The sequence below is a fragment of the Sparus aurata genome, chromosome 4, assembly GCF_900880675.1.
Source record: "Sparus aurata chromosome 4, fSpaAur1.1, whole genome shotgun sequence".
Taxonomy (NCBI): Eukaryota; Metazoa; Chordata; class Actinopteri; order Spariformes; family Sparidae; genus Sparus; species Sparus aurata.
The window spans coordinates 31,876,448-31,899,270 of NC_044190.1; the positions used below are offsets into that span (position 1 = coordinate 31,876,448).

General features: G+C 42.5%; 1 protein-coding gene across 3 annotated transcripts in view; it reads right to left on the reverse strand.

Annotated features, from left to right (window-relative positions):
• The window catches only part of nfatc3a (nuclear factor of activated T cells 3a), a 64,156-nt gene that overhangs the window by 13,960 nt on the left and 27,373 nt on the right, over positions 1 to 22,823 (reverse strand). For all 3 annotated transcript variants that reach the window (XM_030414498.1, XM_030414497.1, XM_030414499.1), the window contains exons 3-9: positions 22,564 to 22,726; positions 9,143 to 9,342; positions 8,453 to 8,625; positions 7,865 to 8,005; positions 3,889 to 3,944; positions 3,589 to 3,715; positions 467 to 1,552 (exon numbers count right to left, since the gene is read on the reverse strand). In XM_030414498.1, the coding sequence (XP_030270358.1) occupies positions 467 to 1,552; positions 3,589 to 3,715; positions 3,889 to 3,944; positions 7,865 to 8,005; positions 8,453 to 8,625; positions 9,143 to 9,342; positions 22,564 to 22,726 (1,946 nt within the window). The remainder of the gene's footprint in view (positions 1 to 466; positions 1,553 to 3,588; positions 3,716 to 3,888; positions 3,945 to 7,864; positions 8,006 to 8,452; positions 8,626 to 9,142; positions 9,343 to 22,563; positions 22,727 to 22,823) is intronic.

Sequence of the window (22,823 nt, forward strand, 5' to 3'; positions counted from 1 at the left end):
TGTGCTATGTAAATAGCTCGTGTGAAAGGACAGGGTGGGGAAGGAAAATGTGATAATGAGAGCAGAAAGACGGGACTGACAGAAAACTACAGAAGTACAATCTGAGCAAAAACAAAAGAGAAAGAGTGACTGAAAGGTAGATAGGGTGAGGGCTGTTGTCCACTGGATGTCTGAGAGTCACCTCCTCTTTTTAATAGTTTTAAAGTGTTTGAGTGCTTGAAACCAAAATACATCATTTCTGATCTGCCTGGTCTTAGTTACTGCCTCAATAACCTTGAGGTTAAAATAACATTTCACAGATGTTCTGTGCTATTCTTTGTCACTTTTCATGCACTGACCAATAACAGACAAGAAGATATGTTGACCTCACTGTTCTCATGGTCTCAGTGCAACAACAAAATGGTTCAGAGATAAATGTATATATATATATATATTTATATATATATATATAAAATAAATATCCTACCATCGTCCAGCGTGATGTCCTGCAGGCCGATGGAGCGGAACGTGGGTTCCCTGTCCTCTGGCTCTTGTTTGATGTTCACACTGTCCCCGTCGGAGGAGAAGGGCCCCTGTGGGCTAAGAGGGTGAACCAGTGGGCCTGCTGCTGCTGGGGACAAGCTGGCCATGACTGGGCTTGTAGCCTGGGGAGAAGGCTGCCCTGAGTGCTGCTGTTGCAGGGGCCCCAGAGGACTGCCACCAGAGGTTGGGGAGGATGAGGTGGGAGACTGGTAGGGTAGCGAGTGCAGCTGAGGGGAGGAAGGCCCAGAGTGAGGAGAGGGGATCATCCGTGGAGGAGGGGCACTGGATGGTGTGGGACAGGAGGCTGACCTTTGACTTACTGGGTGATAGCCCATAGCCCTCTGCAGTTGGGAGGAGTGCTGACCCACAAGGGGGTGGCCACTGGGAGAGGGTACCTGGGTGGGATTTGGGGAGCAGTGATAGCTTCCGAGGAGGTGTGGGGATGATGGGGTGAGCAGCGGTTGCTGGTTCTGGGGAGACCCAGCAATGGGGTTGGAGGCTGAAGAGGAGGGAGCTGATGGCGAGGAGCAAGGGGAGGAAGGGTACACCATTCCCATGCCCATTGGGTGTGATACTGTGTGGCTGTGCTGGAAGGGCATCCTCTCGTAGCCCTGAGGAGGAAGGCTGGACTGGCCGTTGAAGGGCAGGCTATGACCGTGGCTGTGGCTGTGCTGCATAGGCTGGTAGGAGGGCCGGGGAGGAGCAGGAAGGGGAGCAGGAGCAGAGCTCGGGTGGAACGTCATGTGGCAGTCAGCAGGGGGGTGGTGCAAACCGCGGCCCTGGAGGTGAGGCAGGTGCTGGAAGGACGGGGAGCCCAGGGAGGGGCAGGGGGCCTGCAGGGGTAGCAGGCCAGGTCCGGAGCCCGTGGCCAGGCCGTGAGGGGAGCTGGACAGAAGGTTGTCCGATGGGTGGCCCTGCTCAGGAGAAGGCAGCTGGGTGCGCACCAGACTGGCAGCATGTGCCAGGGGCATGGACATAGGGGGTCCTGCAGGAAGGTCCAGCTCATCTCTGTGCTCCTGTTTCACCATGACTGAAGGGAGAGAGGTGCACACACAGAGAGAGGGAGGAAGAGAGATGTGATGAATGGCGAAAAACCACATTGTCAGGCTATCAATCAAATACTGCAGGAAGAAAAAAGGACAAGTCATGTCTAAATATGTCAAGTCACTGCATTGCAACATTGACAGTAGCACTGCTATTTTTGCTTCAGGTACAGTAGTCCGGTGACTTCAACAAGCCACAAAAAAAGCAGTCAAGTTTTTCCTCATACTCAACCCACACTAATTCACTCAATGTGTGTCTCTGTAACACCTCAAAAACTATGTCATAACAATTTCAAGGCAGGGTACATAGTCTCTGAGATGTATGGATTGTGAAACGGGCTCCTTCCAGATGAAAAAAAACCTACCTAAAACCGAGTGACATTTAGATAGTAAATGGGGCCATTCCCTTTTACTGTGACAGCTCACAGCACTGCTATGTCGATCGGTAACCTATTTCCCAATCTGGTGCCTTGTGACAGTGAGATTTATTTTTATCCAGCTCTGAATCAGAGGGAGAGCATATGTTGTCAGTCCGGGTGCCATCATGTGAAATGCTGTGTGGGAGAAGAGCTGAATGCCCCGCAGCCCAGATCAGACCAACAGAACAAACGAGTTCACTGATCGTGCCCTCTGCTCACCCCCACCATGCCTCTGGGATTGAGAGGGAAGGGGCACGAAAAGGCCAAACGTGAGTTTATTCTGGCTAAAAATGAAGCCAGTGGGTATATTCAGGGTGAGAGAAGGGTAACACACTATATTTAAACTTAGAAAATACAAGCAATTATACAGCCTCAAAACTGAGCATACGTATGCCAGGTTTACAAATATTGTGCTCCTTCTTTAAAGGTACTATTACACTCCTGACGAGGAACCAAAGGCTTTCTGTCACATAATTTTCTGTGCAAACTTGTTACATTTTTCCACGCAATTTTCTCAGAATCCGTCCTCAAATTGGGCCAGGGCCTCTTCAGCCCAGCCCACGATAAAACTTGCCACAATAAAGAAGGCGGTGTCCGTGGTAACGCTAGTGGTGTCAGCGACCCAGCTTAACTGACAGAGCAGGGTTACTTGACTCTGCTCTGATTGGCCGCCCTGGTCTGTCAACGGTGAAAACAGGAACTGTCTGTGCTGAGTGGGCGTGCTTGCAAACAGAAAGGCTGGGTGGGTGGAGGGACAAGGTCGCTTGTATGCGGCACACACACACACACACACACACACAAACATACACACTGTTGTGGTAAAACTCAGGGTTTAAATATGTTGCACAAAATGCTCACGTCATTATATTCCGCCGACGGTGTTTTCAGTTTGACTGGCTTCAAGAGGAAAATAAACGATAACAATATCGAATAGCAAGGCTGGAATTTGACTTTAATGAAAAACATGAAGGAAACTTTCAGATCAAAATATCATGCCTGCCGAGTTTCCCTTCTGCTAAAATAATCATATCAAACCACAATTCAGGGTCTACGTATAGTAAAATTTTCCTGGATAGCAAAAGATTTGCATCATAAAACCCCATGCAAATACAGTACATTTGAGAAAAAACAAGGTTTGCCCGGGAGTTTGAGTAGGCTCTACAAAACACACAGTTGGCAGGTGTTAGTGTTATTGTTAGTGGAAGAGCCCCCTCTAAACCACAGCAATGCTTTCTTTGGAGAGAGAAGAGAGAAACGGGGTTAGTGAAGCCCCTGTGGAGAAGCGTGCAACACCAAGAGCACATTACAACTGTCTCTGCTGTCAGTCAAACTTCTTGTCATTACCTTGGGAGATTAACTACAGCAGGAAGCAATACACCCAAAGGAACGCAAAAGTAAAGCTTGAGAGAATCTCTTTGTGTAAATGTCTGTAAAATGAGTTGCAGAAAAACTACTTGTACCCAATAGCTTAAGATTAGCAAAACGGTGCCTCTTTATCCGACTGGTTTTGTTCTCAAAGGAGTCTAAACATGGTAGCTGTAAGTAAAAAAAACACATTAATGTATAATCTACAATTCCTTTTAAATGAAAACCTCTCATCTCACCTGAAAGGTAAGTGAAGCGTTGCGATTGGCTCCTTTTCCGCTTGCCATTGCACACATAAAACTGCACCTGCACAGCTGAGCCCACAGTCTTACTGTGGTAGGGAGGGACCTCCACCACAATGCACGACTACAAAAAAAAAACAGATCACATTATTTATATTCTTATTGTCAACAAAACATTATATACCATTTTTATACAATTATAAAAGTGACAACAGACAAGTTTATTGTGCAATAAGTGCAAATGATACAGACATAATGCTGTAAAATAACTGCACAGGTAATTATATGACTACTTACTCCTTGAGATTTCTCGCGGATAATCTTTGCCTCAACTTCCCATTGAGGTCGTCCATCTAGAGGGAATGAGTAAGAGGAAAATATAACATGTTAAAATGTTTCTGGAAAAAATTACAGTACACAGTACATTCAATATTTTCCTCAATCCAAGCACTCTGTCCACAAAGTTCTAAGATGACCACCACACTTAACAGAACATTATATAATAAAATTACTTGAACAATTCTTGAGTGCAGGTCTGACTAAAGATAAACTGACTGACTTTTCAATTAAGAAGGACCAAGAACTCCAGGAAGCAGAATGCAGCATCAGTGTGCCAGTTTCAGGATAAACATTCATACAGTAAAAGCAACTAAAAAAAAAACAGTTATAATGGACAGAGAAGTAACATATGGATTAAAAATTACAATGACTATATAATGTAATTTGAACTGATTACTAAAACAGAAGCAGTAATAAACCCAGGCCACATACTTTGGACTCCTTTAAGAATGATTGTCTGACATTTGTCAAAGTGACTTTTCTCATCTGGAGCAGGTCCCTTTCTCTATTTTCCTACAAATGATGTCAGTGCTCGGTGCTTTCTCAAACAGACAGGGCTTAAGAACCACACAAGGCTTCAAAAAAGCACACCATTTCAATTTGTTCTGGAGAATCAAGACACATCACAATGATGTCATTTTCAAAGGCCCAGAAGCCTCATGGAGAAAATCTTCGCAGCTATTAAATAGTAATCAAATGTCCAAATGTCCTGCTGTTTGTCTTGCCTGGTTAAAATTATGGACTGAGCAGTGGAATAATTGCATTTATTCTAAAATGCTTTAACACACTGCCAGGTTTCTGGCTAGAAAACATCCTTTCCAGTTTTCCTATGAGGGAACTAATTATTTGGCCAGACATCTTAAGGGCAGCTGCTTGAAGGGAAGGAGTCAGGGTGAAAACATTGACAGGCTCAGTGTTTTCACCCGGAGTGGGTGGAAGGATAATACAAACTTTTGAAAACTAACTTAGAAGCGTATAGCCTCTCAGTGGAGGCAGTCGCCTGTTCCACGGTGGAAGCATACTCTGCACCTGCATGGCCTCTTCCTCAAAACCCAAAGGATTCCCCCAAATACCACTGTCAGACATCTGCTACATGTCTGCAGAGAGGACTAGCCTATATGTAAATACTAAGAACTCAATGGTAAGCCTTGTAACATTCAGCTTTCTACCAAAATCCACACTCTACTGTAGCTTTAAGTGGGCGATATATACCTGCTCTGATCTCACCTGAACATTAGCCTTAATTATAGTAATCCACTGGCCCTAAAGAAGTTCTCTCTATTGTGAAGAAGCTTAACTTATAGATGACAGAGAGACGTTTTTTTTCTTCCCCAATGAGCAAATGACCTTGAACGTCTTTGCAGCTGACAGCGCTGCATTATTACAGCGCTGCTTGTTGACATTCAACAGGCAGGAGCATGGGCCCCACATGCTCTGTCAGACAACAAGCACAGACAGGAACCTCATACCACGCTGAGACAATGACTCGGATCATCCAGACAGCCTGCACGCCCTCCGGTCAGAAGGGGGGAGAGAACGTGCACCAGTTGTGCCGGTAGATCGGGTAAAAATAAAGAACGTGATTACTGTTTATGTTGTAACTTCTGGGTAAAAGCTCACAGTTGTTTGGCTTCTGCAACCGAAACAACACAGTGACTACAGAGTACACACACTTGTGTTAGCCACTATTCAAGGCAGCCACTGTTATAGCCTTTAAAGTCCACTCCTTTATGTAAACATTCGTCCTTGTAAAGTTGAAATACTCATACCAATTATGGACTTATTTCTAACTTTAATGTTTGATGAACCACGTGTCTTCCCTTCCCTTTTCCTTTTATATTTTCTCATTGCCAAAATACTACTTCAAATAACTTTAAACAAAAGATGATTAGTAAGCCAACAGATATGTTTTCTTTCTTTCCTTAAAGATGCATTTTAAAAAAAAGAAGAGAAACTGATGGAGAATATCGGAGATTTTGAATCAGAAAATTTCAAGTATTTTCTTAATGTAATAGTGTTGCCATTCAGTATATTATCCACTATTTAAAGTCCTGAAGACCCAAGTAAAGATTACATTACAGTAGCATAATACATGAATCACAATAGTATGCATACCAACATATAGCAAACCTAAACTTTTTTGTTACATTACCTGCTCATAAAAAGACCATCAAGAACAAATGCTAGGATGTGTGTTTCTCCCATAATCTCTGTGTACTAGCAACAATTTGCTAGTCTTTGTAGTTCTTTGGGAATCTGCAGTTGTCTTAGAATTATGAGAGATGGTGGAAAAGTATCTGTCACTGCCTCTCTTTTCTTTCTTTCTTTCTTTCTTTCTTTCTTTCTTTCTTTTCCTTTACTTACTCCAATCAGTGCCTTTCTGCACTTAAGCAGGCGGATTACTCATGATGAGGAGGATCATTTACACAAACTTAATCAACATCATCTTCCCCTAACCTTTCATATTCCTTCTGTCTCCCTCCACAGTCCAATGCCTTCATGCACTATGGGGCCCCAGCTTTCCTCCCTACGCAAGATTCACCTCCCTAAGGTTTCCACTTGCTGCTGCGTTAAAGAGAGCCAACCATCAGTGAGTTGTTTCAACCACGCTACTTTTCTCTGCCATGCTTCACCTGGTACACCTCAAAGTGCTAAAGACATTCCTCAGGGCTGCTTTTTTTTCCCCTTTCTTCTCAAATCTCAGAGAACGGCTCTCACTCACAAACACAACACTGCTCAGCTTTCTGCCATGTGTGAACTTGATTCTGCTGCTCCACATCACAAAGGCTCCTCGGGCAGGCAGAGACGGGCTCGACGAATGTTATCCATTTAAAATTTCCATCCCAGGGAACAGCTATTACATGTGTTTTGATTACAAGGGGTGTACAGAAGAGAAACAAAGATAAGGCAGAGAAAGATGGGTGACTTAAAAGGAACAGGGTGAATAGCACAGGGAGATTAAGTAAGTAATCTCTTTAGTCTAGGTATTTGTTAAACGGATATAAGCAACTTTTAAAGCCACAAAGACTCTTTTTAGGAAACGGAGACACGTTCAACATTCATCGTAACTCCAGAACCTCCAAGTGCTTTACACATGTGGCGCAAGGAACCAATAGCTATCCATACATGTGCCCCCTTACACTTCACTACTTCTTTTAGCATTTCACACTTGCTAGTTACTGAAATTGGGTCATTTTTTTTTAAATGAAAACATGAAAAAAATGTTCCATTCCAATATTATAAATGAGCACTGTACAAGGATATATATTCATTGCCCCATAATCCAAGTGTATCATCTCATACTTAGTTGATAGACAACATAATAAGCAGACATAAATCTGTTCCGTGTTGACAAAATGCCTGGGGGAACAGAGGACTTGCTGAGAATGAGATGATGACGGATGTGATCTGAAAACTGATACATACAAGAATTCAGGTGTTGGTCTAATACATTTGTGAAAGAAATGCATGAAAAAAATATTTCTCTGGATATTTAAAAACATTTTGGGACATTAATTGTCGTATTGCAGAATCAATAAAGAGAATAAAAATTTGGTTGACATCTGAGACACTAGGTTTGGTCAGCTACTCACATAAATGAGACTTGAACCTCCTTTATCATGTTTCTTTATCATTTTCCTTTAAACTGCACAGTGGGGGGGAATCCAATAAAATCTTCTCCTGACTTCTGCGACATTTTCCACATGTAGTTTCATACATGCAAATTTGCAGAAGCTCAGTTTTTTGTTTTTTTGCCACTGAAGAATATATTTGTCCAACAGACCACACATGAATTTGTTTTTACTAATGGTGGCCTCTCTGATACAATCTGTCAGACAACCATGAAACACAATTTTACGACATGCGTAATTGGCACAAGCTGTTTCTCCAACGTTGTTTCAAGGCCAAGCTGCTGTGTGGACATTATACTTACCAGGGCCTTTCTCCAGGAAGATGACCTTGGACTCTGGGAAGAAGTTGGAGCCTGTGATGACCAACTCCTCTCCCCCGCTGACCAGGCAGCTGGTCAGGCTGGATTTCTCAACCTGGGGCAGCTCTTGAGCTGAACGCTGGGCTGGGAGAGACGCAGCAGGGGTTGAGGAGAAAAGAGGACGATCATTTGCTGAGCTGTGCTGATTCACACTGCAGTCATGATTTTTTTTTTAATGTAGATGCATGTACTACTTCACAAGCAACACCTTATATCATGTAGTATTTACTGCAGAGCTATGGTAACGGTACAGACAGAAGTGCGTCAGTTTCCATTTTTAACATTTATCAAATGTTCTTATCTAAAGTGATTTTCAATGAGAGCAAACAGTAGATTAAATCAACATCCTAAATTACCAGACCGCAAGCTTGATAACTTGTGTGGAAATGTTTGTGTGTGTGCTTTTCTGTGTGTGGTGGTTTTCTGAATGAATCTGTTTGGGTGCGTGCGTGCCTGTGTGTGTGTGTGTGTGTGCGTCTCTGTGTGTATGTGTGTGTGTATGCGACTCGATGCTTTGAGGTTGACACTCACAGCACTCCACAGGGATAGAGGCAGCCTGCAGTGACAGCACCTTTCCGTTGGGTTGAGGGATGTGCACTCGGAACACCACGCGGACCCGTGTGTTCTTTCTTCCGATATCCGTCTCCCCCTTCCGCAGCTCGATGTCTGAGTTCCGCAGCTTAAGGATGCCAGCACAGTCGATACTGCAAGGTAGAGGGAAAATAGTTGGCCCCATACGACACCACCGGGATGGCAATCATCTAAGACATATTTAAGTAGTGAAGGCCTGGGAGTGATAAAACCAACCACAAACCTAGCAGGAGACTGGCAATGAGAAGAAAATTAAGTGTTGAATCACATAATAAAAATGCCTGTGTGAATATGATTTATTGCAGCTGTAAATGAGAAAATCCCTACCAAATCCTTTCCTATGAATACCAATATAAATGAAACCAGACCTTATATAAACATAATCATTTAGCTAATGCAGAATCATAAATATTTGAATAAAGTTTGTTTCTCTGCTCCATGGGAAACCCTCAAATTTTCCTCATGCGCTCACCTCTCATGTTGGTTTAAATGAAGGAAATCTATTAAAATCCCCTTTGGACGAACCCTGTATGTTCATAAATGTGGTCGTGCCTACATTGGATGGGACTTCCTTCATGGTGGTAAGCTCATAACTGAGTAATATAAACGTGTAGTGCTTCGGACACCTACCTGGCTGACATGTTGTTTTCGGGCAGCATAGGAATTTCAAGAACTTTGGTGCTGGAGACGATAATTTCTTGGCTGGCTGTGGCTACGGTTTTCCCGGTGATCCGGTGCACCTGGTAGAAGGCGTGCGGCCTCAAGTAACGATCGTCTGCAGTTCCAATGAACATCTGCAGGTTGACGGGCTTCTCGCTGTAGCCAATGAGCTGAGACACGACAGAGAGGGAGATAGAAAAACAGAATGAAAACAGATGTGAGTTCTTCGGCTTCAGAGTAGAGGAGTGACCAAAGGAATACTCTCGTTATTTCCAAGGCCACCTTTTTTGGAGGGAATCTAAATGTCAGGTTGAGGGTGTTGTGATATTTCTGGCAGGGCCACTGGAGATTAATCTGGCGCTTTGGCCTCTAACCAGTCTGACACTGATGTTAACAACTAATAGTCTTCTAATGTTTTCCCCTTGAACGTCTGGCCCTCAACAGGATTCTGTGCAGGATACTGTTACCTCAAAAACCTCACCATAACCTTGAAACCTTGTCTGGTCAATCGTTCAGAGACCAAATAAAAGTCATATTTCGTCTACACCTGCTGCCACCAAAAAAACCCCGAAAAATAAGAGAATGCAACAACACTAACTTGGTGTTAAACGCACAGTGTGTATTTTCTGTCACTAGGGGTCTCTCAATCAAAACAATGCAAACAGAAATAGTATTTTGCTGATGTAGGAAAGTAGCTTGCGATCATGTGGGTTGTAGTCTTTGTTGTTTAACAACAGCTATTGCAGCTGAAAATCTCTCTGACGTGAGTTAGAAAGAAATACTTCAACAAGGTTACAACAAATTTAAATTCCTTCCTCGCTCTCTGACGTATCATCTAGCATTTAGCCGGAAGTTATAGTTGTTTTTATACATTTCAATGCAGAAACGTTACACATTATGTCTTTACCGGATTATATAAAGAACAAACAGTTGGTGTACTAAATCTTCTTATCAATTAGCATAAACCTGACAAATAAATGCCTCCGAGTCAGTTCGACAATTGTGTTTTTGATGATGATGATGATGATGATGAAGATGATGATGATCAACATGGTTTCAAGTTATGGCAATAACCACAAAAATTAAAAACAAATATATGAACTTGTGGAAGTGTGAAGTGTCTCCTGAGCTCATCTGATCATAGATGATGTAGATGATAGATGATGATCAATTTACCAGTAAATTATACAAAAGGATCATTCACTCAATCTTCTGTTACGTCTTGTGCGTATAAATGGCCTTTTAATGGTTACGCTGTGGCAAAATGGGGAAAAAATGCCGGAAAAAATGCCACCAGTCTTTTCAAAAGCAGTGGTTCATGCGTGCCAACCTGGTTGGCATGTGCCACCTAGACTAGCAGCTGCCCTCTTCATTAGTCCGTGGATGTTGGCACCTAGGCTTCCACTCAGACAGGTGAAGGAAAAGTGTTGCATGTCAGGTAGAGACAAGGGGAAGATGGAAAGGAGAGCAGAATCTTTCCTCCTCAGGGGGACAGAACAAACACACAGGCCACACAATCCCACTACTGTTGTAATGTTGTACTTGGCAGACTGCGTGACGGCAAGATGGCACCCCCCCACACATACACACTCCCAACGTACTGCCCTCTCGTAGCCCACACCTTCAGCTCACACGGAGGGCAGCCCATTGAGAGTAAAGGAAAAGAACAAGGCCATTCATTGCTGTTTCACCTCAGGAACTGCCAAGCCTCAACTCTACCACAGCTGGCTACTGACCCTTTCCTGCTTTGCAGGTTTGCGTCACACACCACTGTGTCAATGTTTGGTGCAAAAGTGTGGTGGATGGAAGGACAGAAAGTGGGTGTAGCTTGGGATTTGTCATGTGCTGTTCCAAAACTAGCTAAAATAAAAAGGCTTAAATTAGTCAAAATCAGGCCCTGGAAACATATGTTCCTGAGAAAAAAACAGAAATGTGTGCTTGGTTTCAAAATATTGACTTTCAATGAAGCCATTTGTTAAACTATGATGTTCTGAAACAGGATTATCAAACAATTTATTTCCAGCACTGGTAAAAGGTTTACTGGAATCATCAGTGGAATCAGTGTTCATGGGAACTGCTGTCATTGGATTTACTGGTACCTTGTGCTCATTTCTCTCTCTTGCTACTTCCGAGACGGTCCCCTGTGGTGAAAGAAGTTAAGGTATGGGGGGCACCTATGTTGAACTAAGCTGTGGAAAAACTGAAATATGCTGTGTTTACAGCGGGTTATGTGAGAGGACGAGCCTCCAGAGGCAGATACTAGGCAGGCAGGGCGGTGGAGCTTAACTCTTAATAATGCTTCACTGTTCTTAGCTGAATAAAAACCTTGTAAGGTTGTGCTACCGAGCTCCATAAAGATCCACTGGTTCCCACGAGAGAGCTGAGTTAAAAACTACGAGGAAAAATCTATTTCTGGCAAAAAAATTAGAATTTGTGTTACTAATTAATACCAATTTAGTTGGGAGATGTACTATGGTTACCCTGACTCCTTCATGTAAAACTTTTGTAAATAGAAGAAGACTGATTAGCATCCATTAACAAGTAGCAGCGCCTTGTTTAAATTACAAATTAAACACTGCTCTTCACCTTCACTGTGGGCATAGTCTCATGAGTGAAGAAGCCGAGGGCTATACACAAGTCTGGGCTGAGAGGTCTGGGCCCAGCCTGGTGGCTTCAGAGGGAGCTGAGGGAAAGCCACACAGCTGCCTGATTCAGAAAGGTCACTGTAACACTTGACGTCTATTTATCTACGTACTGAAACCAAGTTATTGGCCTTTCCGGGTGAAATAAGGCTGTTATTTTAAACTAGACAGGGTTCGACTCTTGACTGAGAAGGGATTTGATCCTTAGGTGTCTTAAAATATCTGTCCAACTTCTACTTCAACAAAAATCTGTGAGATAGTATTGTTATAATTTCATTTCCTGAGGAAGTGGAAATTGTTATAGTAATGCATAATTATGTAATTTAGGAAAGACTTGACAATAAAACTTGGCAATAAATCAATGATTACTTTGCCAACTGTTGAGTTTTTTATTAGCCTTTTTAAAGTCAAATTTCCAATCGGCAAGGCTGTGTGGAAGCAAAAACTCCCCGCCTGAAGGTACGTTGACACTTTTCTACCACATCCTCCATGTGTTGTAACTGCTCAGTGATAGAGTTATGCCTGAATGACTAACCAGATCAGTAATTCCCGCTGTTTTTGGGTGTGTGTGTCTCTGTGCTTTGTGAGTAAGCTTGAGCTTGCTGTTCGTTCTTGTAGTGCAAAGTTCTGCAGGAGACAGAATAACACCACAGGGATGATGGTAAGAGATAGCAAACAGTTGTTTTTTTTTCTGAAATCAAACCTCTTCACTTAAACTGACAGCTGTGGCATATACTGAGATAATTCCTCACTTTGCTTTCTCACCATCACCCACGTCAAAGTAGAATAAACCCACTGAATGTGGCACATGAATTGTATTCGGAAGGAAGTTGCATGGAGGACCAGGATGAGGCCGCCATAATAACAAGTAATGGGTTCATCTTTGAAAACCACATTAGATCTTAAGAGCCACATGAAAGTATAAATCGTGCCAGTAACAAACTAACAGGTAATTATGCACCCCGGTCTGAATGGATCGCTGGTTGTAAATGACACCATTATTCTGGATTCAAAGAAACATAAAGTCACAGGCATTAACAGTCTTGTGGCTTGTGTTGCTTGTTTTATGATCATGTCTGCACACTGTGGAAGTGAGCACAGACAGTCAGCGCTTACACATGTGTGTGTGTGTGTGTGTGTGTGTGTGTGTGTGTGTGCGTGTGTGTGTGTGTGTGTCTGCGTTTCCATAAATCAGGGCATGTTTATTCGCAGCACCATGTGTGTTCCAGACAGCATAAAATGAGTTAAGAGTGTCTGGAGGAATGTATCTGTGAGAGAGGATAGATGGAAGGTAAAAAGCGGAGGTTGAGCGAGATTTTTAGTTTTTTGAGTTTGTCAGCTCTACCTAACACTACCAAATGTCACCACGAAAAAAAAAAGCAAGTCACTCATTTTTTCCTTTCCTTCCATTTCTCCTCTTTCCCCCCTCATCTCTGCCTCTCTCAGCGTCCTCTTCTATTTTTTTCCATTTCTCCGTCCCCGCACATGAGGGATTTGGTGTGGAGCCAGAGTGTTGACAAACATACACTTAGCAGGCCAGGAGTTCTTTCCAAATCAAATAACCAACCAGGAAAACCTGATTAGAGGGCCAGAAAGAAAGGGCTCACTTCAGCAGTCCCAGTGAATCAACACTCCCGGCCAAACAGAAACATATCACACAGCCAGGCTAATTCAGTCCCTCTGTTACGGTCACAACTGTTACTAAAAACATAATTATCTGCTGTTTGGTGTTTCCTCCCTTCAGTTCAAATCTGATTAATTTAGAAAACTGCTGATTAAAATATAAAGTGGCTTTGGAGACGTAAACTATTAAAAGACACAAAACCGATAAAGTCAACAATAACTGGACACAAGCCTTTCAACACGGGGACTGGTTCAAAGAATAACATTTACTTTAGCAACAAGGGCTCAGTGTATAGTAGTGGGGCACTAAGGATGGAAGCTGAACAGGAAAAGAAACAGGCAGGTGGGAAGCTGTTGTTTTTGAAAGCAGTTGGCTTTCTAACACTATGTTTCACATCTGAAAGACAGTGGAGCTACATCGATGCGTCGATTCATCGATCAGTCGACTGAAAGAAAAAAAACTATTCTGATAATCCAAAAATGTCAAACATTTGCTGGATCAAGCTTCTTACACTAAGGAATTTACTGCTTTTCTTGGTCTTTTATGATAGCAAAAGAAAGTCTTTGTTTTTTGGACAGAAGCAATATGAAGAACTCAATTTGAACACTGGGGAATTATAATGAATATTTTTCACAATTTCATATCACACATAAATGCTGAGTACAATGATACCAGGCTCCTCAACATTGTAGTCCAAGCACGCTTCAGGGGCCCATTTGCACCTTCAGTTCAGAAAATGACTAAAGCGCCACCTGCAAACAGCGGGACATGTAAACAAGCACACATGGATAATACCAGAGGAGGAGGAGGAGGCTTCTCGACAGTGAAAGGCACACGACACACACCCTCGACTTGTTTCACATTCCTGAGTCACCCCTCCACCACCCCCCTAAATCTATGCTTGAGTGTGAAATACCACAGTGGGGTGGTCTCTGCCCTTTTAACTCCTCACCTTTCTGCCTGTCCAGAGTGCACTGAGCCCAGCTGGTTGGTCAGCAAGTAACTGAGGCCTGACCGAGATCAGTTCTTATATTAAACCACACTGACATTAAAACCGATCACATGTCCATGTGCCTGTGCTTGCTGAAGCCTGTAACTAACTCACGGCTGCTGCTGCTGCTGCTGCTGCTTCTGACTAGGGCTCGAGTTTAGGATGAACTCTCTCCCCAAAAATAAAATTGCTGGATATGGTTACATACTCAGCTCCCACTAAATAAAGTCCTCATTTATTTTTGGCTTTCATCTGTTACACTGATCCAGTAATAAGGCTAGCAAGCTGAAGGGAAAACACACATACACACAGAAACAGTCCCCCAGTCACACATACACCAGAATGGTTTGACTTTTATTTCAATAGAAAAATGATCTGATCTTATCTGGACTCTAAGAGTTTTGATCATGGGATAAGAGGGAGGACATCACCTGCTCCCACCAGCTAAACTACCTGCAAGTATTCATTCATTTTCTCTGTGTTCACCTCTCCCTCATTCTATCATCTCTCTACCTTTTATTTTTCCCAGTTTTATCCTCTTTCCTCTTCACAACTTCATCCAACTTCTCCTACCCTTCCTTCCCTCCTGTCTTCCATCCCTTCCCTCTTCTTCTCCCTTTGTCACCGTCTCCTTTCCGTCCCTATCCTCGCCTCTCACCTACCTCAACTCCAGCCCTCTGCCGTAACTCGACACTTTCTCACAGCGAGCGCCTGACTCTGCCAAGTTGTTTCCCTGTGTTGCTCCACTGTTGCCATGGTGAGACTCTCTGTGTGTATGCAGGAGTGTGTGTGTGTGTGTGTGTGTGCGTGAGCAAGCAGCGACCTACACTCATGTTGGTGTAAACTACAGCCTAGAAGCTTGTGTTGGAGACAGTGTATAAGATTGTGTGTTAAACTGCAGTCCTAGGAAAGGATTGTGATGTGTGTGTGTGTCCGTGTGTCCGTGTGTGTGTGTGTGTGTGTGTGTGTGTGTGTGTTTGGCAGTGTGTATGGCAGTGTGTGGCAGTGTGTGGCAGTCTGGCCAGTATGTGTGTGCAACAGATGTAAAAACAGGAGCGCTGGTGGTCAAGGTCACAAGCGGGCCCATTTTATCTGGCAGTGGTTTCCCCACTGTGACACTGTGGCACCACGACCTGCGATCTATGAACACACACACACACACACACACACACACACACACACACACAGAGAGAGCACCACTCACACAGGCTTGCTGTTTGCCCAGCACACTAGGGAGGGCAGAGAGAGCCAGGGGGCTGGTTGACTGTTTGTTTAAACAAGGTCAATACATGCGCACGCACATGCGCACACACACACATACACAGTAGCGTTTACTGTATACTGCATGAGGTCTGTATATGGCCTTGCTAGACTGGTCCAAGCTCAATTCCTCTTATTCCTCATTCTATCCTCCCCCACTCTTGCTCTTTCCCACTCACTCAAACACACACAAACACACACACACACCTCACTCTACCCCTCTCAGTGACTGTTTTCTCGCTGTGTGCTAAGCCTGATTACAACAAATGAGAGCCAAGCTTCCAACATGTTTACATCAAATACAGCCCTGGGGCAAAGCAACACCAGCTCCAGCCAGTTCACACAGTGCAAACCGCATGGCTCTGCATTGTTGTCTGTGTGTCTCCCCCATTATAGCGGCCAGTCTATTAAGAGAGTCAGCAGAGTGTCAGAGAGAGGCCAAAGTTTCTCTGTGGCACAAAGCTAGAGGGCAAGTAAAAAGATGAAAAGAAAGCAAGTAAGACAAAGAGGGATAGCAGAAGAGGAGGGCTCAAAGACACTAATAATGTAGGAGAGAATGAGAGAGAGACAGAGAGAGACAGCAAGAGAGAGACAGCTATGGGGTCACGGCCATGTATTCAAACATCGGGATCAAAATCATTTATTGCGTCCAAGCCAGTGGAAATATAACGCTGCCTTGGACTGACTCTGTCATATTCCATTTCAAATCCTTGTTACCAGACACCACGGCTTCATTTAGATTTAGTAACTGTCAAAACAAGTTCAAAGATGGACATGATATTTTTTCCAACTGTCTGTTTTTTTTTTTCAGACATGAGTTGTAATAAAGCACAGCCCTGTCTCGTGCAGTGTGTCTGTGGTTGTGTGCCGCTGTGTGCTGTGAGTGTTGTACTCACTGTATCTGACAGCTTTTTCTGTTGTGTCTGCCTGCCTCTACCTTAATACCAGAGGGGCTCCTTATATTTGTGTGGGTGCAGCAGCACTCAATTAAGCTGGATAAATAGGCACAAGGATACCTTAGCCAGCCAGAGAGGCTTTGGACTTATATGTCTCCTAGCAACAGGTGTACCGATTATGGTCTGCAGCTAGCCCCAGAGGAATGGCTAAAACAGCCAGTCAGCCAGGCACAGTTAGCCAGGCACAACATGCAGTAGTACAATTGTTATTAAAAGGTCAGGGGGTCAACAATATTTAATCATATTCACAACTCTCATTATCAGTGTCACAATGCTTATTTTCAAGTTTGCAGAATGCTTATTTATGAACAGTATGTATTTTGAAAATAATTTCTTTCAACCATCAGAAATATGAAGTACTTTTCTGGCAACAAGTAGATTACAAGGGGAAAACGTATCATGTTTTGCTGTGACTAACATGTAAAATTAGGTAATTGCTCTAATGTCAAAACATTTCAATGTGAAAACGGTTACGCTTTGTGGTCTTTGTTTGTCTGGCCACCTTACATATTGAAAGACTGTTGGGGCCTGTTGCTAGCAAATGATTTTGACATCAGTGCCATTAGGTTGCTGATCAAAAGCAACCTAATGGCACTTCTTGTCAGTCTTATTTGTATGAGCAGACCAAGAAGTTGGTGTCAAACTCACTGCACATTGCAGTCTCAAGTTTTATTCCTTGAGCGAGTGAGATGTATTTGTGTTACCAGTACAAGTTACACTGTGACACAGAATTCAAAGGCATGTATACTGCTTAATATAATGCATCCCACACTAAGTCATAAATGAAACAAGTGCACACTCACATCACATTCTGACTTCTGAGCTGCACAGCAGGATCTCTTCAGTGCTTCGTTTGCCTCTTACTTTCAACAGAGCCTGCACTTCTTAACAGCTCCTACATCCTGTGTCTGGGGCCCAAAACCGCAGCTTAGAAATCACTGACCTAAAACTGTTCGTCAACTGAGCCATTAAATTCTACACAGACTCTCTGAGAAATCTGGATGAGAGCCACTGAGCGAGAGGTATGAGTCACTTAAAGTCTCAATACTCAATCTAATAGATGCCCAAACAGAAACCAAAAGGAGCTGGAATATATCCTTCTCACAGAAAAGGTACATTTTTAATAGTTTTAATAGTATTTATTAGTAGCATAGTAATGCCGTTTTCAGGTGAATCCCTCGCAGTTGTGTGCAGTGGAGAGAGGTCTGTTTATGCAAGATGGCCAATAACCCACAATAAGCCATAATTTATATCGATTTTATGACAGAAATCAGATTCCAAAATGTAATAGTAGCCGTATAGTTTGCTGATCTGTGATCTGATCAGTGAAACACCTGTTGGGACCTCCATCTAAAGGTGATTGAGAAGTCAATAGTTGTTCAAAAACAAGAAATCAGGCATTGCTGATCACATGGCATACAGAGACATCACTGAGTTTGTAAACCACGCCCCAGCTCGTGTACCAGAGTTTGCCAGTGCCTGGTTGGGTGCAGATTATGTTACTGTTAGACTTAAATTCACCTGCTAAAAGACAGTTGTTTGAGTATTCAAACCTCTCAAAATCTCAACCAAAGGTTACCTGACATGAACATCGACGCAGTCAGGAGCAAGAGGGATGGATCTGAAACTACAATCAGCTGTAGCAGTCGATGAAGTGAACTTTTCAAAACTGAGTGAAACAAATTTGAGCATCACTGCCAACAGAGCACTTTCTGAGAGGGCATTAAGCATAGAAGAAAACCTGGTTAAACATAACAAACCTGTCGTCAAGCTACATGGCTATGCTTTTTTATCACCTGTGAATTAAGGACGCACAGACCAGATTTGTTCTTTAGTTTCAAAATGTTTCTATTTTGCCTCTTTTTTAGCAATAGCTAGTATGTCAGAAGCCTTGCACTCTTTTTTCTATTTATTCAAGAAGTCACAGCTGGATACAAAGTCTGATGTTTTTTTTAAAAGTAATCGTGACTCAGATGAATGTGCTTTTTCAAACTAGACAAGGCAATACGTGGGGCATTCCCTTTTTTTCTACCTGATCAAAACTTTCAATGTACAGCCCCTAAATACATGTCTAAAAATCAAGAAATCACAGAACCGTGAGAGAAAAAATAAGGCCAAAAGGATTTAGGATTACCAAACCAAGAAGAAGACAACAACGTAAGTCTCTCCTCTTCTTATGCACGCTCACAATACAGATCTTTAATACATGTAAACTAGAGTTGCCGCAGAGCTCCCTCCTCAGACATTCCCTTGTCTTTCTGTTGACACAGTATCTCAGCGGTGCATTGATCTGGGCAACAGTGTGGCCACAAAAGGAAGTCATCACCATGTCCAGATGGCAGCTATAACGTCATCTGGTGACATCACACCACAAGAGTCAAGACCCGAAGAGAATAAGAGATCCCACAGGGCTGCAGACTATGTAGAAGCACAATCTGTAGAAAGGACAGCTGTTGGAGTGGCATAGTGTTTTCTGATTAAAAAAAAAGTGGAACACTGAAGGAGAGTTTCCTTTGAATGTAGAGTGGAAAACGGCATAGAGATGACCAGAAGAAAATCAGAATGCTCACTCAAGTGGCCTTGAAGTTATTCAGTTAAATTATATATTTAAAGGAATAACATCTGTTTTCTTGGCCTCTCACGAACAGTGTTTGCCAGCACACCAAAGAAAAGCTCCCTCTTATTGTTGTCTTATTGTTGAGTTAAAGTGAATATCCAATCTATGTATTCAAATTCTGTGGCAGAGGTGCCGCAATCACACATGTTGGCACCAGTTTCATTCTGCCTCCAGGGAACAGCTTGGGTCACACCTACAGTGCACCTGGGAAACATGATATGTGCATGCTTGTTAACACAGCCAAGACAGTGGCTGAATGACTTTATACGTTTCCTTTTAATAATGTCTCATGTTTTTGCTGGTTATAGCAATTTTAGTGCTTTGACATAGCTCTGACCTTATATCCATCATCTCATCTCACACATGTTCTACTGATAACCTAAAACAGTGACACAAAGTGCAATGTGCGTGTGTGTGGGTGTGTTCCTGTAAAAACAATAATGGCATCACAGGGGGAAGAAACAACCTTTAAAATTGGTACTTTTTTTTGCATAGTGCATTAAAAAGAGGTTAGGAGAACCAACAATAGAGGACTGGATGTTTAGTAAACAAAGACTGACTGTTAGACCTGCTGGACAGGTGCTGATTATATCTATCTTCACATAGCACAAGACAGCTGTCAATTTTATGTTGAGTGTCAGTGTTTTTTAGTGTCTATACTAAAAAAATTGTTGTGTAAGTGTACCATAAAATTATTGTTCAGCATCAACTTCTACTATAAAGGATTAAAGAGGTGAGTTATTGTGGGTTCAATACACAGTTAAATTCTATTCTATTCTTATACTTATATTCTATTACAGCTATAAGTTACCATATCACTGCTGAGAAATTAAAGTGATTAACTATGAAAAGTGCCACTACATTGAAATAAATGGAGCGGTATATTTTAAAGCTCAAAGCAGACTAAAGATTTATGAAGATTAATAACGCAAAAACTTTCACCCATACACTCACCCCACCCTTCTCCCTCCCTCCCTCCTTCATAAAGCTCATTCACCCACACATTTTTCTGTCTGTGCACAGGCCTCTGCAAACCGCTGCACATGACAAGCAAATGTTTTCTGTGTGCTTGTCTCGCTCGGTCTGCTCCCTCGGACCGTGACAGCACTTTGTCGTTTGTCAATGCGATCATGAAAGTGCGTTCCAGCAGAAATACATTTGATTTTTGTTGTTAGCATTCTGCTACTGAATGTCAAGAGGAGAAACACGGACTTCTTTCACTTCTTGTAATCATACAACTATCTTTGCAGGTCTAGGCACCTGTCCAAATAATTTCATAGGTGATTTATTGCATAGAAATGTATCAGGAACAGAACAATGTGAATTGTAGAGCTTGCCTACTAAAAACAAAAAAAAAACTACAAAAGTACATGAGTGGGAGTGAAACTAGTTTCTCTTGTGGCTTCTTGTCTTTTTTGCCTCCTTGATCTAGACTGCTACTTCTGGAGTTGCTTTAGATGTTGGTCAGTATTTAGCCCAACAAAAACAAAAAACTAAAATAACATACAACAAATTACATCCAAAAATATACAACTGGGAAAAAGAAATGTTTGAAGCAAAGAAACAAGTGAAAAAGAGTCTTCCAGTGACTGTCAGGGCTAAGCAAGAAGCACTGAAGACCAGATTCCAGCTGGGATTGGAATAAACTATGAATGAATATTGCCTTGTCTGACCTAACATATAAACTCTCTTTTTACTAGCTTCTGTAAGGGAACTGCTATTACCAAACAACTCCCCCTGGGGATGAGGAATGAGGGCAAGCGTGGCAAACGCTTGGTTGAAAACATTTGACAGCTAAATTATGCATCGTCACATATGGCAGGATAGAATCTTGGTCTAACTGAGGTTGAAATGGTTAATGATTGGCCTGGAGGGAGCCTGCATAACTGAATGTATGAGGACATGGGCTGTTTCTAAAGCAACAAATGGCAGTAATTTGGGCTTCTTTGTTGTTTCAGGAAATGTTGTGTCCACATCTGTTTGATTGTTGTATTTGTTTTATTGTTATATCTTTTGTAGTGCATAATGAGCGTTGCCTGACTTAGCCTGAGCACTGACATACCATAGTACAGAGGGATGACAACACATGTTGCCCTCACCAAACTAATAATTACAAATGTGACTGAGCTTCCAATGCACTTTTACATGTCTTACCACAAACAGAATACACTGCTTTTAAATATTAAAAACTTTTTCAATAAACTATTTTTACAGATTTTTTAAGCGAGGTGTCACAACACACCTTTATATACTTTTTGATTTTGAGATAAAGAAAGCAATAAACGCACCACTGCAATGCTAACACAGTAGTAGATGCAGGTGTGCAAGATTTGGCAGGACAGGGGACCGTACATAGCACTATTGGGCTGATTGGACAGCGATCTGGCAGTCTGAACTCGGCTATTGTTAGGTTCCACAACAATGCTCATGGTCCAGCTCGAAGGCCCTATCCTAATCATACACACAAAGGAAGCCTGTCACTGCCTTCATGAAATATTAATGGGACTGAAATCTTCCGCTCTTGCTCTCTCTGTATCCTTCTCTCTCACACTACTCTCTGAGAGAAAAGAAGCTATAGCTCTTCTATGATAGCACCTAGTCTCTTGCAGGTGCTATCAAATGACAGAGCAGCTGATTGGGCTACAGTGACAGCTCTCTTGCCTGCATGCCTGCTTGTCTTCCTGCCTCAACAGGTTGACAGACAGGGAGAGGATCCATACATGCAAATATGTAAAATAAGATACATGCATAAAGAGACTACAGCTACATTTGATTGCATAATCATGAATCCTGAATCCTTAATTTGAAACCAATAGTGGGTCTATTTTGCCATTCAAACACTGTTATCCAAATTAAAAATATCTGAGGAAGCTATCAGTACACACTGTAAGTGCAGTTCAGCTTATTTCTCTGACTTTCATACATTATTTCATCACTGGGTAGGGTACGAAGGCTGATGTCTTGGCTCTGCGGTTAACTTGACTAATGCATGGCCAGCATCATGTTAACACAGACAATAAATCAGTCCTGACCTCAAAGGGAAATTGAATCCTCAGTATGGTAGAGACATCAGTGCTGGTATTTCGTTTAATGGAGCATAAAAAAAACAAGTTTGTGCTCTGTAAAATAGATTTGGGTCATTTTCATGCGTAAGCATTTTTCACCACTGAGATTGTTAATATTTGGAAATGGTTTTAACAGTTTCAGGTTTAAGCTACAAAACAGTGGAGGTTTATTATACTGCTTTTGGCTTAGCAGCAGTAAGTGTTCAGAACATGTGTGAAAAAATAAGATATATCACCTTGACAATAGGATGGCCACCAGATGCTGCTTTGACGGCTCCTCGGCTGCCCTCGGTCTCATAGTGCGCTCGATGGTGGGCTTTGGGTTGCAGCTCTATCTTCAGTTCATACTGGCCAAACTGGCTTGGCAGCGGCCAATCTAGTGGGGGCAATGAGGACGTCCTAAGGAGAGAATACCACAAGCGTGAACACACCTACACAAACAGGAAGAGTGTGTTGGAGTTTTGGTTTGAAACCACTGTGACACACAGTGTTAAAG